General features: G+C 38.4%; 1 protein-coding gene across 1 annotated transcript in view; it reads right to left on the reverse strand.

Annotated features, from left to right (window-relative positions):
* Positions 1-594: 594 nt before the first annotated feature.
* The window catches only part of LOC111147651 (human immunodeficiency virus type I enhancer binding protein 2), an 85356-nt gene continuing 69036 nt past the window's right edge, over positions 595-16914 (reverse strand). Inside the window, 5 exon segments of the mRNA XM_022503848.1 lie at positions 595-3088; positions 8503-9398; positions 10184-10285; positions 13025-13200; positions 16649-16803. Coding sequence (XP_022359556.1) covers positions 2261-3088; positions 8503-9398; positions 10184-10285; positions 13025-13200; positions 16649-16803 — 2157 coding nt within the window. The 3' untranslated portion in view covers positions 595-2260.

Consider the following 16914-nt stretch of genomic DNA (forward strand, 5'->3'; position numbering starts at 1 on the left):
TCAAAAGACAGTCCGGCTTGTAAAACCACACAAGTAAGTTGCAAATCCACCAATTTGAGATTTTTATAATGGGAATACTGATAGATTTTGACCTTTAGTGAATCTCCACTTTCATTATTAAAAAGGTTCTACTCTTTTGTACTAAAGAACTGTGATTTGTGGATATTTTAGGGTATATTTATTTCAGTTGGTTTTTGCCTTCAGTCACCTGAGCAAAAATAAAGAGATTTCCCCAGTGGAATTTCAGATATGGATGCCTACTGAGAGGGAGGCAGAAGAGGAAATGATCGTTTGATTTATTCATGACTCTTTGCAGATGCAATGTATTCTGCCCATGCCCATGCTTAGGATCCAGTGACTCCATTTCTAGAGCTCACACGGTGGTGACCACTATCTGTCCTAATTGAATGACATATGGAAGCCACTGACTGTCTTCTCACTTGTTAAAAGCATTCATGCTCAGCATACCTCGGAATGGGCAAAGCCTAGCAATTAAAAGCACAGATGGTATGTTGGTGGTATCAAAATTTCTTTAGAAACAAAATCAAGAAATTAAAATGTAAAACAACACATTAAAAACTAGACACCTCAAGCATGTAATTGTATATTTATTTCTCTTTTTAAAGAACACTCCTTAATGTAATTCAATATACAAACTTGGTTTCACAGAATTATAATCCACTATATAGCACAAAGATAACCCAGATTGTGTGTGTGTGTGTGTGTGTGTGTGCATGCACACACATGTGCGTGTGTGCACACGTGTTGTTGTACCCCCTCCCTTTCTTCCATTCTTCCGGACCTACAAACAAAGGCTCTGCCAACCTTCCACACTAACCAAAGCTCATTCTGCAGGTTGTGTACAAAAGACATCATCCTCCCACAAATTCTCTTCCCTGGAAAGCTTCTTTTCCCTGTTCCCCCTGAGATAGCCAGGAGCCTGACACTCTTCCCCTCTTTAAGAGGGTGAAGTGGCTTCCCCTAAAGCTGATGCCAACCCTGTTACCATGTGGACTGGCTGAGAGGAAAGGCTGGTGAGAGGTCTCCACACCCCTTCCCTGCGTCCACTCCTAACCCTCAGAGTCCAAGCACGTCCCCGCCATCGCAGCCTTAGTTCTGGACACCATCTTGTGCAGCAAGAACCAAGGAGATCTGTAAGCCCAGGTCTTCTCCACAGGCAGCGCACAGCACTGCCTGCCAAGCCACCGGGCCGGCCGATAACCAAGCTCTACACAGTCCCATGTGCTTTGTCACTTTAATTTTTAAAGACACCCTAGCATAGGTCTGTGGCAACCTAGTGTCCAACTGAGTTACATAAAATTGTACCAGTGATGCACTTGTACATATTTACATGGGGCGGAATGTTTTCCCATATTTTTAGATGAGTATATAGATCAACATGTTCACATAAGACCAAATACTTTTAATATTATTTATAACTGATTTATAAAGCTTTGAAAAAACTCACAATAGCACATTGTTTACTTTAATGCTTTACGGTACTATAAGTTTAAAATCACAATCAGCACTTAAGTTATAGTCAATCCAGCAAACAAGAGACAAAAAAATTTACAAGAGTTAAGAACTGACTGATACATCCTTTATCTTTTTTTAACTAATGCATAAGTGCAGAATAAGATACTCTAGTTTAAATATCTTGTTTACAATATACATTTTTGTTCTAGTTACGCAACAGTAAATCCCATGCTTCACATAGAAAAGCAATCCACAACATTAAGAAAAAATGTACAATTTATGAAACAAAGTAAATAAATATTAGTATTACAGAATCAGAGCTGTACATAAAAGCTGTTCAGTTTTAATCATATAAAAATATGTTTTAGTGCAACCTCACATATATATTGATGCTGTTTTGCTTTACATCATTTAGATCCAAGTGTCCAAAAAAAGGAAAGAAATTACATTTATTACAAAGCAGATACACAAATTCTAAAATATGTACAAATTACTGCTAAAAAATGCTTATAAGAATATAAGCAAAGTAAAGAAAAGGCACAAACATCTGTACAATTTTAAAAGTACCAGACCCAATAGGTGAATTTCAAATTTTGTTTTGGTCAGGCTCATGATGACTTGTTAATTTACCTAATTCTTTTGATATAACAAAAGTATATATAATAGCAAACTACGGTAACTTAGGACAGGCATGCTATAAACTTGATTACCTCTATTTCTAGAAAAACAAAAACAAAAACAAAATGGGAAAAATGTGGAAATGAAAGTCTCCATGCATCTTAGATCAATGTAGTTGACTCTTCTCTGCTGAAGGCTCATTGCCTCCCTCTGTGCTTGAAGGTAACTCTTTGCCGCTGTGAAAGCCCGACTGTTTATCATCCACACGACTCGTGCCGTAAAATGTGGCGTGAGCTAATGCAGTCTGTGATGTACCAAAATTGTCCTTTTCACCATCATGCAAGTCAGGGTGGGTGGCTGAGGTACAGGGCTGACCTGGCTCAGGTCCACTAAAGTGTCTAATGCTAACATGTGCACTTTCCAAGGGTTTCTGGTGGTGGGCTTCCTGCACCCGCACTGGCTGATCTGCCCCAAGCAGAGCGGCCTCTTCTGTGGCAATCCGGAGAGAGGCAATGGCTTTTGTACAAGTCTGTATATTTTCCTCCTGTTCCCTCTCTGTTGCATTTAGGCTGTCTTCTGAAGTGCTCTGTTTCATCAACAGCCGAGGGGAGGAGGGCGTGCTAGGTGGACCAGATGACTGCAAAATGTGAGGCGATCGCTTCTCATGCTGCTTTGAGAGGACATAGGGATCCTTGGGGAAGGGTTCCCCAGAGGCTCCCTTCTTTTCCTCAGAGCCCTCCATTGGCAGAGGCAATGCGGGTGGAGGATGTAAACCAGAAAGGGCCGGCGGCATGGAGTGAACCATTTGGATCCCACCAACTGGCACCATGGGGATAGGAGCTCTCACTTGCTGCTGAGAGTGGAGTGGAAGATGACTGAAGACATAGTCATTAGGACCCTCAGGGAAAAGGCTGGAGCCTGGATGTTCATAAGCACCTTCTTGGTCTCCATAGAGACTGAAGTAAGGAACCTGAGGTAATCCTCTTCTTAAATTCTGCACGGGGAAGCAGAGAACACAACCTTTAGGACCTGGTACTCTTCAAGCAAGGTCAAATAGGTCAAGTTATTTCAGTCACTCATTCATTCACTCACTCACTCATTCAAAACACTTTAAAACTACCTCATCCCTTTACCAATTTTTCGCTTTTTAGGACACAAGAGATTTCTCAGTTGTCTTTTAGAAGCCTTGAATGAAGCTGTCAGTCTGTGAAAAGTGACTTTTGTTTTTAAACAGCAACACGATAAAACATGCAGTGTGTTTTCCACCAGGTACAGAGACACATTTCAGTTGTGTGTGTGTGTATGTGTGTGTGTGTGTTTTTTCCATAAAAGAGAATGAAAAGAAAATAATGCATGATTACCAGAAAAAGTTCAAAAAACACTAATAGTAGGTTTTTAAATTCAAAAGAAAGTAAAACAATTGCCATCTGTTTATATACTGGGAAGATTTTTAATATTTTTCTTAAGTGTTGAGTATAATTGGAGTGACAAGCCTGAAAATTGGCTTTTTTTTTTTTAAGTTTTCCACAGAACAGATGATGAAATAGTGGTGATAGACAAACTGGTTAGTCTGATGTGCAACACACTGGTTTAAAGGAACAAATTTCCACTCAAGAGGAACCCTGTGTGGAAGAATAGGTTCTTTATCAAATGATAAATCAAGGCCAGTTTTTTTAAGGCAACTATCCATCAAAATAGTTAACATTAAAAATGTCAAATAGTTTCAACTCATACTCAACTACACAGCCGAGAACCCAAGATTCTTATGTTTTAATATCTTCTGTTGATATTATCATGTTCATTTAAATACCATCTTGGCAATTAATGAATGAGGACACTTAACACTAGGGACCAGAACTCAGATCTTATGGTCCCAGTCCTGAAAGAGAATTTACTTTCTGTAGCAAAACTCAACTTAGACTATGAGATTATCAAGCCTGAATGAAATTAGCAGGGTTTTAATTCCTGAGTTCATTCTTTTAATGGACTGTCATCTAAAAGGTACGCAGTTCTTTTATTTTTATTTTTTTGAGAACTTAAAGTCAGGTAGATATAAACTTGTCAAGTATGATAATAAACCAGGAGAGAGACCCTCCCCTCCAAAAAAGTTCTAATTCATTTCAAGGATGTTTCAGTTCTAAAGCTCAGCGTATGCTCTATACCATCAGTGATTCATTCAGTTCTATTTACACTGTGAGACCAGCCTGGGAATGATAAATTAAGCATTATCTCTGTTACTCTGTGCCATGCTTAGCCCTTATCCTATTTTGGGCTATACCTTGTTCAAGCTAGAAACAAATTATTATCCTGGAAGTGCAGGGGAAGTGATGAAATCAATCCTATAATCACAAGGACCTCATAAGTTAGGGAAGGTGAGAATTTTATAATATGACAGTCATATAAATGCTACAACAACAACAAAACAACAAATCCCTCTTGTCTTTGCTCCAATCTAGAAAAAGTCATGTTTCCTACATCAAACATCAGTTAAGGTGGAGGAACTGTGACACCTACAGTCATAATCTTTGAAGATAACTAAATGAATCCTCTTTTAATTATAATTTAAAAAGATTCAAAGTTTAAAATGAAATGTAGCTTGGTCATTTTTCCATTTTGCTTTGGTTGCTATTCTGTGACATCCACTGCATACACCTAATCAGAATGGGGGTCTGTGAAGGGCCAAAGAGAGCTGCCCCATTCCATGGGGTCTCTGACTCCAGGCTAACAAAGGGAGTGATAAGTGAAGCGTCCTCTAACCCTAGGATATACTCAACACATTCAAAACCCATCAGAATTCTATTTGTGTTAAGAATGAAAGTGTCATATTCAGATCTTTGCTGATCAGCAATTAAATAATGACAACCCCAGAAGTAAGTGTGCCAGTAGAATTTTTACCATGTAAGCACTTCCACTCCCCCAAACACTGCCAGGCCTTTCCTATACATCCTCTTCCCCTGCGTTCACCCCTTCTTCAACCTCCAGAGAAACTCTCAACATGATTTTTCTACCTTGGTTTTTACCCTATCTGCAACTGTATTTTGTCTTATAATTTGAGCCTTCTCATTGTGATATCATTGTAAATCTTGGTAAGAAACGCCTCGATATGGAAATGCAAATAATGAACTCGTGTGGGTTGTGTTATGTGTATGTATGTGTGTGTGTATATATATAACCCAGGTACCAGGTCTCTCACCCCACTCATCTCTTCAATATTGTCAGTAGGTGCTCTGGAAGCAAATGCAAAGAAGGAGGTAGGAGTGTAAGGGGTTCATTGGGAGGCAGAGGAAGCAGGGGATCTGATGTGTGTGAAGGTAAAGAGGAGAGGAAGCAGGGGCTCAGTTGGGATGGATCTAGGCTCAGTCACTGGCTGGGGTCTGCAGGGAGAGTGTAACCTTAGCCTGAAAACTGAGGCCTATCCTGATGGCACTAACAGCAGGAGGCTGTCAGTTTACAGCGTTCCTCACCGCTGAATGGCAAATTCTTTCAAGGACAGAAATCTGCTTGGCCCACCTCCCTGACTGCCACAAACAGATTAAGAAACTGTGGCCAAGAGGTTAAGTGACTTACTCAAGATCACACAGATAGCAAGTGATAGAACTGAATGTTGACTCTTTGACTAGACACAATGTTCTTTGCACTACATACTGGAAAGCAGACACATTTCTCTCTGTCTCCTTTGCTAATTTATCTGCCAAAACTTTAAAAATGGAATAGGAAGGTTTTTTGCTTAAAAAGGTTGAGGCCAGGGGAGCCTGGGTGGCTCAGTCATTCAAGAGTCTGCCTTCGACTCAGGTCATGATTCTAGGGTCCTGGGATCGAGCCCTGCATCGGGTTCCCTGCTCAGCGGGAAGCTTGTTTCTCCCTTTCTCACTCTCCCTGCCTGTGTTTCCTCTCCCTCTCTCTCACGCTCTCTCTCTCTGTGTCAAATGAACAAAATCTTAAAAAAAAAAATTAAAAAAAGTTGAGGCCAGAAATCTTTAACATTTTTTCATCACCATCCTTGAGCCACATGTGTTAGACCCTCAAAAAATACTGAGGAATGAAAGACCTCCCCCCCCACCCTTTCTTGCTTCCTTGCTTCTTCCTTCCTTTTATCTATCTATATATCTATATATCTGTCTGTCTATCATCATCTATCTATATTAAAATTAACCACAGCACATTAGGACAGAAACAGTAGAGCAGTATGATCCCAGTGGTTCAGTATCGTCTCCTCCAAACCTGCTCCCTGGAAACTAGCACTCCAGGCTGATCCAGAGGATAAGTGTGTCATGTTAGCCTAGAAGATCCTTTCATGCCACAGTCACTGGCCTATGACCACTTGGCCCATATCAAGCAACAAGACAAGGAATTACTAAAAGTATTTTTATCAAAAAGGTTTATTTTTAGGGTTATTCTAATTTAATATTTTCATACATTATTCAGAGAGGGTACAGCACTCCTCCAATACAGCAATCATGAGAAAAGCTTCCCATAGTACTGTCACTTCTGTTTTGCCCTGGCAACATCACAGAACGATTAACTCCTTCTCTGCCCCTCAAAAATGATGTGAAAAAACATTAAATGGGAAGTGCTTTGGACCAACTGCCCCTTCTTCAGGGAGCATTCCCAGATCTATTCCCTCTTATCACATGAATGAAGCAGCAGGCTATACATTTTCTAAAGATAATTTAACTGGGTAATAGACCAATGACTCTATAGTTGGCTTTCATCAATGGTAAAGTTTAATCATTGTGTTAAGCATCCAGGTGAACTGGTATTAAAAATAAAAAAAAAAAAACTGGCTGCAAACTCAGTGATTAATAAAACCAATTTCTTTCCAACAACTTTCTGGTCATATATCCAAAAATTAGGTGAATTTCCTTAGTCCCCTCATTCAATTCCTTTGCCTAAATTGACTGTGAGTCGCTATTAGTTTTTAATAACAATAGTGTACTGGCATCAAAGGCTTATATTTTTGTGACTGCAATTGACTGAAGATGTCCAAACATCTCACAGATACCTCAGTCTCAGTCCACCCGGCCACAGCCAGAACAGGAGAGCCTCAACACACAGGCTTTTTGCAGATCTACGACTCTCTACTTACACTGTAGTGGCATAAACTTCAGAAGATCTCTCTTTTCTACTTAACACCACCAAGACACAAAAACCTGTGGGAATGTACCTCTTTTTCTTAGCTTGCTAATTCATTATCTTGGCAAACAAAGCATGTCCTGACTGCGTGCATGTTTCTGCTGTAATTGTATCACAAAGCCTAAATTGGTACCAACTTGTGAAAAGATGATGTTCGGGGCCAGGGAGTGAATTTCAGCAGGGAACTTTCCTGAAGTTTAAAAATGATACACTCAGCTCATGACCCAAGGTAGTGAAAAGGCAATGAGAGGAAGGAGCCTGGCCACCAGGACAGTGATAAGACGGAGCTGGAAATGGGTGGTGCCTTTGGCTGGAAGGAGGTATTGAGCCACACAACAGAAACCCAGAACAAAGAAAGAACAGCAAAAAGTAGACTCCAGGAAACAAAAACACATTTAAAGCAAAGAAACTCAAAAGTCATTCATCTGTCTATGCTAAGTGTCTGCTTCATTCATTTTTTTAAATCCTATACACACTGAAAGAAACATCAAGGTCTGCCATCCTATGGAATTAGCCAGGGCAGATGCTTTTTTTATAGATTTGCATTAGACCCACAGCCTATATTTAATTCATGACTGTTAACTGTTGTTATTTACATTTTAATGAGGGCATACCCTAGAAATCTCTGGAACTTTCTCCCTGAGATCTCCCAACTTTGGGCCCACCACCTCACTGAGCAGTGCACTTGGAGTGACTCTCACTGAGCAGGAGGTGGTAGTAATGACATGAAAAGCAGAGAGGTTCATGCCTTTGATTCACAACATACCACGGGGGTCACTCTCCTCTCCTAGTCACTCACTGGTTTCACATGATCGCTCACTGTGAGCAAGGTCATGAGTTTATTAAAAAAAAAAAAAAAGTATTGAAAATCAATGCTAATGCCTAATCCTGACTTGGCAAAGTTCTATAAGGTGATACCCCAGTGGCCCTGACAGTGTCTGTCTATACAGTTCTGTCATTCCAAAGACTTTACCTTTCCTACTCATGTAAAGGTTTCAGTTCATGTCCATAGTTAGTGAAGCTTAGAAAGCATGTAGAAACGCCTCACCTGTTCCCAGCTGGAAATGCACTACTGCTCTGATGCAATACTACACTTGGGGTAACGCCATAGTCGTGTTACTAACAACAGCATGTGAGAAAATGTCCCCTGCTATTTTCAGTAACCAAGTTCACTGTTCCCCATGAGAGATACCCATGTTATAACAAATTTCACATAAGTGTGTTATCAACACACTTTGGCTTTCACATTAGAAAGAGAAAACTAATCATACTTACAGGAGGCCCCAATACAATTGGTTCTGCTTGCAAATACTGCCCCATGGACAATGGTGGGTTATGGTATAAAGCCCTTCTGGGAGATGGTGCTCTTATGGTGGTCATGTATCTTCTCTCTCTTCTGGGAGAGAAGTCTCTTCTTGCCGTGATATCTTTCCCAGGTGATACTGGCCTCCTTGGGGACAGATGCCTTCTTGGTGAAACATCTCTTTGTGACATCTCTCTTCTCAATGCAGCTTCCTTTCTTGGTGAAAGATGTCTCATGGGTGACAGATCTCTCCTAGGTGATAAATGTCTTCTAGGTGATAAATCTCCTTTGGGTATCAGATACCTCTTTGGTGAATTATCTCGACGGGGTGAAGAGTCATATCCTGGTGAGGAATGGTGGCTTGAGGGTGAGAAGTCCCTCGGAGAGGAGCTGGGCTCCGAAGACAGCATGTACTCTTCATCCGCACAACTTGGGATGTCCAACCTGTCTTTGTCCGGTTCCGAGTCTGTACTTTTGCTCTGGAATAACCTCTGGTATTCTGTCATCTGAGTATCTTCGCATGAGTCACTTGGTGTCATCAGCTGAGTAACCTGAATACTTGGCAAAGTAACCAAATAGCTGATCAATGAAGAATGCCCCAAGGAACTATCTGAAGGAACCCCATGGGGCACAGCGCCAACATTCACAGGCAAGGATGAGAATCTAGGAGGCTGAGGACTGGTGCTTCTTGATCTTGTTTTCGGCGTCAAATCTCCCTGATCATCAAAGTCATCGTCATCTTCATCATCTTCATCATTATCATCTCCATCCTCACCATCCGATTCTTCGGCATCTGAGAACTGATGATCAGTTGAAATGCTGGACATGCTATGCTTCTCAGCTGCTTTGTGCAAATCTTCCATTGTTTCTGAAACAATTGAACAGACAGTGAAGATCAAGGTCCAAACGTCAAGGATGGGAGCTAATTTGGATGCCATCTCTTTCCAAAATCTCCCTTCCAGCCCCGAAGCCCCTAGATATAGTTTCATCTCTAAACTCCTATCACACTCACTAGGAACTTAGCTGGGAGACCTTACACTGGTTCTTATCCTTTTATGACTAATCTGATTCATCCCCATCCAACAAAAGAACTCTAGAGTAGGACCTTATGTCTCAAATGTCACATGACCCATAAAAAACACTCAACAAGTGGGTATGGATAATGCTGTTAATAATGAGGCTAGAAGAAAAGGAGAGCAACAATATGTCTCTATAGGTATAAACTTATATATAAGTGATATATCTCAGAAAGTCTGACTGGACCTCAAGTTTTCTATTCATGTTAATGATGGATTTTTTTTTTCCCTCTTAATAGGAATAATGGCACATTAAATTGTTTTTCAAATTTCCCCAGATGTTTCATAAAATCTAAATCCCTGTCACAACACAAGAATAATTAGATCTCCTTTACAGTTTTAGAAAGAAGTATTTTCATAGTGAGGCCTTTTTTCCCCTTCAGTCAGAATTGAAATGCATTTATTTCTTCTCAGTAGGTTGTCAGCAATTCAACATGTCAGATTTCTTCACTATGTTTCATATTTAATAAAATGAAATGTGATCAGTTTTTTAAAATATCGAAACTTGTTTTGTCACCCCAGCCACAAAGCCCCAGTGTGAAGAATGAAGAGGTCAGTCAACTAAATTTTGTAATACCTGCTTCTTCGTTTTCTGTATCATCCACTGATGTCACTGAAACTCCCAACTCCAAGCATTTCTTCATGTGTGCTTTAGACTTCATATGCTTTGTTAGGTTTCCTAGAAAACACAAGCAAAAAAAGGATAAATGAATTCATTACAAAAATGTGATGATTGCTCCCAAATTAGAAATGAACTATCTTGAGATAACATAGATTTGTTTCTACCCACTACCCCTTGCCTTGAACTTGATGAGAACAATCTGGCTCCTGAATACATGAACCACTCAGAACTTTGGCCCATTTTCAAGTTTCCTTCCCTCTAGAAGACTTGTGGAATAGGGTCATACCTTTTAAGAGCATGTTCCAAGCAAGACTGGGAATCCCAGGCTTTCCTGGCTGAGAAGAGATCTAATATCTCTGGCCCCAACAGGCCAGCCTCCTAGGCCTGGATATAAACAGGGTGACATAAACGGGGTCACATACCTCAGAGAAGGTTCAGATCAAACATTCTCATTAATACACCTGAGACCCCAGACCTTCTGGCACTGATCAAATTTAGATCAACTTCCCAGGCTCCTCACTGGTCATAAGAAAAAAATTATGCAAACTTATGCAAAGGCCAATCTTGTAAATAAATTCAAAGATCCATACATATACTTAGCTAACTACTTACAGGGAATATCATTATCAGTGTTTACCATCTATCTGTCTGGTATATGTTAGCAAACTTATGACAGTAGTTTTTAAAGTTCTGCAATATTCCATCTATTTTGGTAATTCCAAATATTTCCAGGCCGCTACAGTTCTTATTTATCTAAAAATGTTTCAAAGATCTCAAAAATTTTTAGAGCCAGGTCATCAAGAATTCCTAAATCTATAAATTAATTAATACATCTGTATATTAATGGAAAACACTGGCTTCTGCACAGGTGCAAGTTACCTGTGTATGTGGATGGGTGTGTAGGTAGGTGTCAAGATAATTTATTTAGATCTTAATATGTTTCTCTTCATCTATTTATTCTTTCTCTTTTTTCTCCATTTCAATAGGCAGTCAGGCTTTGGACTCTCATCTTCAGGGTAGGTTTTTAGTTAGAAATCTGGCTCTGAAATAACTCCACCCTGGCTTTGGTTGACTGAAGCCCTGAGCTTCTAAAGGGATTCCAGTGGGGGGGGGGGGGGGGGGTAGCCTGGAGGATGTAGGGGAGGAAGGGAGGGAGGGAGGGCCCTGAAAGAGAGGCACCGGGCTTGCAGGAGGTGCTCCTTCCACAACTGCGCTCAGCATCTGCACTCAGATGACATGGTTTGGGACAACAGTCACTTCTATGGAAAACTGAAAGGGTTTCCCAGGATATTGTGCTCATTTTAAGATTCTGAGACATTTGCACATTCCTGAAGGATGACAAGGAAATGCCAATAATGACCAAGAATAAATTATTTCCTGCTGAAATTCCATGACAGTGATCCGGAGCCAAATTTAATTTGATTTTTTTAAGGTTATAGAAACTAAGTCTTTATTTTTTTATTATTATTATTTTTTAATTTGATTTTAAAAAGCCTAGAAATGTGACATTTCTTCACATAGCTATACCCACGGCAAACCCTTATGCCCGGGGAAAATCTACCAGTGGTAATGACTAGCAGATTTGCAGTTTATAAAACCAAAGTTTGTATTTTCTTATGTCCTAGGGAGACTTGAAGAAGTTCTAAATAAAAGGCTTGACTGCAAAGGTGGATGGTATTTAAAGGACCTTATGTTTATCTCTTTTGAAATGCAAATGAACACTCCCTCCTCCTTTACACGGCTTCAAAGGAAACCTCCCAAAACAGAGATACTTCTTAATACAGAAGAAACAGGTATATTGAGAGTCTACTCATTTATACTTCTGACAAACCTGATAAGACAATTTAGGATATTGGCTATGGGAGAAAATAGGTACAAATTTCTCTACCAAAGATGATCTTATCTGATATTTATTTTTCTTGACAGGTAGGGGAGCAGAATAATGGGCCTGCCAATTTTAAGTTAAAACATAGGAAATCATATGAGGTTAGTGAGGGGATAAAAATCCATTAGATCTAAAGTACATCTACAGCAAACAGTGAACGTACTTCTACAAAACTCAAACGACCTCTAAGTTACTATTGTCTGTAATCTGAGAACACTGAGTGTATGTACATTTCCATGATTTTATAAAATGATGGAAATACAATCAAAGCAACTTTCTTGTATAAAATATTTTCATATAAATCTACCTGTAAAAGACAGAGTATCGTTTTAACGCAGGTCCTAGTTTTATGAGATTCACAGTTGTGGCCTGAGAGTAAGAAATTTTCTCTGTGCTGATAAATACATGGAACACAAGCTATCAAACTTCTATGCATAATTAATGCGACTGTGGATGGAGGGGCCCACCTGGGAGTCTGTGGGTCTCTACATTATTTATAATCTTGAAACTGACCATGGGCACATGCTTTCTTCCCAGCTGCTGCCTTGCTTTTCTAATGCCACTGCATGAACTGTCTCCCGGTGGTATATCAGTACCAGTGCAAAGATTATCTAGACCACACAACATTTCCAACAAAGAGTAATAGCAAGAGCAATCCAGGCAATTCTCAGCCACTTCCTTCGGAAACAACTAGCCTGGCCCCAAGTCTATAGCTCTTACTTAAGTCATAAAAGGAGCCTCATTGTCTCATGGACATCCTTTGACTGCTAACATAAGGGAGAAAATACATTTCAAAACCAAAACCGTCTTACTGTCAATGCAAGTGAGTTATCAAATGGTATTCAGAATCCAAGGTAGCCATTAAAAAAAAAAAAAAAAGGAATTTTCCTCTAAAAAGATAAGAATTGTACCTTTCGTTTTGAAGGCAAAGTTACATAACTTGCATACGTAAGGCCGGACATCAGTGTGAGTACGGATATGCTTTTTGAGCATGCTTGGCTTCTTACAGCGAATCCCACATTCTTCACAAATGTACTTTCCGCGTCCACGTCCTCTGACATATACATAATCTTCATTCGATTTATACCTGTTTAGAAAAGGGTAATGCCATGTGTTTTCAAATACTTCCAGTGTTTTATATATCAACCCAGAAGCTGTTCTTTTGAGGGGTACATTTTTTTTTTGAGTGACAAAATTTTTATGAATGTCTTTTATAATTATTCAACTTTACTTCTATGAAGCCTATGAAATTTATGCAGTAAATGCCTGAAACCACCAAAGAATAGATTTGGCATTGAAAGCAAAATAGAATTTTTCTATGATCTTCAAAATGGAATCGGGTCCCTCTATTAAGTGTAGATACAGGGACTTGGGGTATAGATGTTCAAATGGGCTTCCATAAATCTCAGACAGTTGCAGAGTTGTGTCTTACTACTTTTGGATTCGAGTGCAGACTCCACACAAGAAATATCCAAAAAGTTATACCAACATATTCAAATCAACGTGTATCATTCGTTAACATTATATCGTCTAAGATGTGCATGCAGAACACACACGCATCCCTCTAAATTTGCTAAAATAAGTATAACTGATAATAGAATTCTTCATTGCAAGTTTTTACTCTATTTTTACAATCCTGGCATGAGAGTGTCTCCAAAATTTCTAGCTTACACAGGCTGAGCTGAGCTCACCAACTGTTGTCTACAGATTTGATCCACTCTTCCCAAGGACCATGAATTTGCACTAAAGTAGAGTCCAAATTTCAAGTAGCTTCTGGTAAGTACTGTTACATAATAAAAACTAGAGATTCTATTTTTCAATCAAATTTGCATTTGTTTCCAGAAGAATTTAATAGAGAGGCTTGAAAGGATGTCTGAGGTCATCTAGTTTAATCAAATCAGTTAACCAAGTCTTAGGTATTCACTGTGATAATTCATGAAAGAAACCTATCCAGTGCTCAACCATCACATTTTGTTTAGACTACAATGAAACATGATCAATCATAGAGTACAGTAGCATTCTATTGAATAATTCAATGAATATCATTATCTTTAAATCAAAACTAGGCTAGAATTATGGGTCTAATGTCATTCTTGGAAAAATATTCCTTTTAAGGGGCTCTTTTTATAACTTCAAAATGTAAACTGACATATAAAATGCCCTAATTCACTACGGATTTAGTTTAAAGGCACTCCATTTACAGGTCTTTTTGTTTTGGTTTTTGGTTTTTTACATTCTAAGAGCATTGCCACTTCACCATTTTGTCCTAGTAGCTAATCTGTCATCAGGAGTAAAAGTTCAACTTCATTTGTCCAAACAACTGAAGGATTTTTAGGAGAGAAAATCCAACCGCATATTTAAATACTAACTCTGTTATGGATGCTATTCAATCTTAACATTATTTACGTTTTGGTCAGTACCAAAAGATCCAGGTGGGAATTATGTAATATCAAAAATACTGAATAGTCAATTTTGCATGTTTTTTCATCCTTTTAAATCTTTCCCCTTTCACAAAGAATTTCCAACTTCAACTTGTTCTCAAAACTTTCTTAAACTTCACATTTTATTTCACATTGCAGTTTGTAACAAAAGAACTTCAAGTTGCAAAATATCTTTCACCTTTTAATTTCACTCTTCTCTGCCCCTAAATAGATAATATTACCTAAGAAATATAGAATGGAACAAATAATTTTCTAGAAAGCTAATTTTCATCACAGAAGGACACCTTAAGCTTAATGTAGCCCATCATCACAGTTGGTGGGAAATGCATTTTATCTTCAGTTAACATAGTTTTATTTTTAATGTCTTACCTGTTTAACTTGCAAACAGTAAAATTCAGTATAAAATAAAGCTGCATATTAGAAAAATTTGTGCAAATAAAGTATTTTACCCTTCGACAGGTCTGCAGACCCATGAATCTACTTAGTACAAGAATTAATGGATTTTGAAAAAAATAAAAGCTATGTTTAATTAAATTACTAAATCTAGGAATTGCATAAAGCACACATCCACTTAAAAATTTGGTCAGTAATACTTCTTTTTTAAAGTTATTCCTTTGCAATTACCAAAATGAGAGGCAATAGCACACTGCTTGGAATGAACAGCTGGTCACGCACAGGCAGAAGTTGGGTCACAGATTAAGAAATGATTGGGATGTAGCCCATCCCACGGGACAATGAAAGGAGGAAGAAATAATATAAGGGCACAGTCCTTGTGGATCATAAAAACACAGCAATAAAATATTCACATATGCTTTTTCACTTATGTCCTTCGTTGGTGGAGATGGGCTCCCCTAAGGTAATAAGAAAGTTTCTGCTAATCTAGTACAAGTGCACAGCTATGAAGACTGCTGAATATAAGCATGTTGATTCAGTCACAGGGACCTCTTAGTCTCTGAGGAAAGATAAAATCTATATTTCTCTCATTTGTGTTAAAAGATGAGGGATGTCAACAAAATATCAAGACAGGTTTCAAGACTCCATACAACTATGGTTTCAATGTTGAAAATACTAGACATCCAAAAGGGCCAACACTAAGAGGAAAACAACTTTAATAATCCATCTCTACACTGGTGAATCTACATGGGAAACATATTTCCTATCAGTAAACATTCAATGTTTTATAATCAAATAAATAATACTATTCTGTCTTCCAAATGTAACTAGAATAAATTCATGCTCATAGAAACAAGTAAATTACAGATCTATTGCAGAGATAAGGCTCATTACAACATAATGCCCCAAATGTGGTTAATATGCTTTAATATTTTTAAGTTTTCTCTCAAGTGACTGACTGAAATTAAAATACATTTCTGTTGAAATTTAAAACTAGATGTTGCACATATATGTAATTTTTCTTTACCGTATAGATATCAAAGTCATTGGGACCTTATCACTTGTGTTTCTACAACTCAGGATTCAACATTTAAAAAGAAATTCCCAAAGACAAAGAGACTGTCACAAACCAGAAGAGAGAGGGAAAGCATGACAAATAAATGCAGTGTGGTACCCTGGCTTGGATCCTGGGACAGAAACAGGACACTGATGGAACTGGTGAATTCCTGACAAAGTCTGGACTTTAGGTAATAATAAAAGCAATAAAATAAACCATTAAATTAACTAGTTCTTAGAATTATACATGAGTGTATATGATTATATTTTTGTAAGCACACAATAAAATATGTCCATTAATATTACATATAAAAATAACTATAAAAGTAAAATTAAAGAAGGAATAAGCTTAGATGACATCAAGAGTCTACCAATTTAGTTGATTTCATAGTGCATGAGAGGTGTGAAAATTTAAAGCAGAAACTCAAATCTTATGAACAGGGACATTATCATTGAAAGTAAGCCATTGAGAGCAAGGGCATGAACTCATTATCTATTACCAGCCAGACTTCAGAAATGTGAATAGAGAAGGAATTCACCTTATACTTCCAACCAGAGTAGATACTATTTTTCCACGTGTACATTCGTGACTATTTTCTCTGACTTAGAACTGAATGTCTCACACATGCACGTATGTATCCTTACCCTCCTTCAAAGATTTTAATTCGGATTGGCTCCGTTTGTTTAGATCCAATATCTTTATCTCCATGAATATCTCCTTTCCCTCTTTCCTTTAAGATATTTCCAACTAGTTTCCTTTCTAGTTTGCTGCCAAATAAAAAGGATGCATCAGGTTTCATCTGTAGGACAAAAGAGAGAATCATTTCAAATGGTTTCCCCAAAACAGAAGAGAAGCCCACACATTCTGCTCTTCTCTAATCTCTGAAAATTAGCCTAAATTCCATTCTAAA

This window comes from Enhydra lutris, unplaced genomic scaffold (genome assembly GCF_002288905.1).
Source record: "Enhydra lutris kenyoni isolate GAN:26980312 unplaced genomic scaffold, ASM228890v2 scaffoldscaffold17, whole genome shotgun sequence".
NCBI lineage: Eukaryota > Metazoa > Chordata > Mammalia > Carnivora > Mustelidae > Enhydra > Enhydra lutris.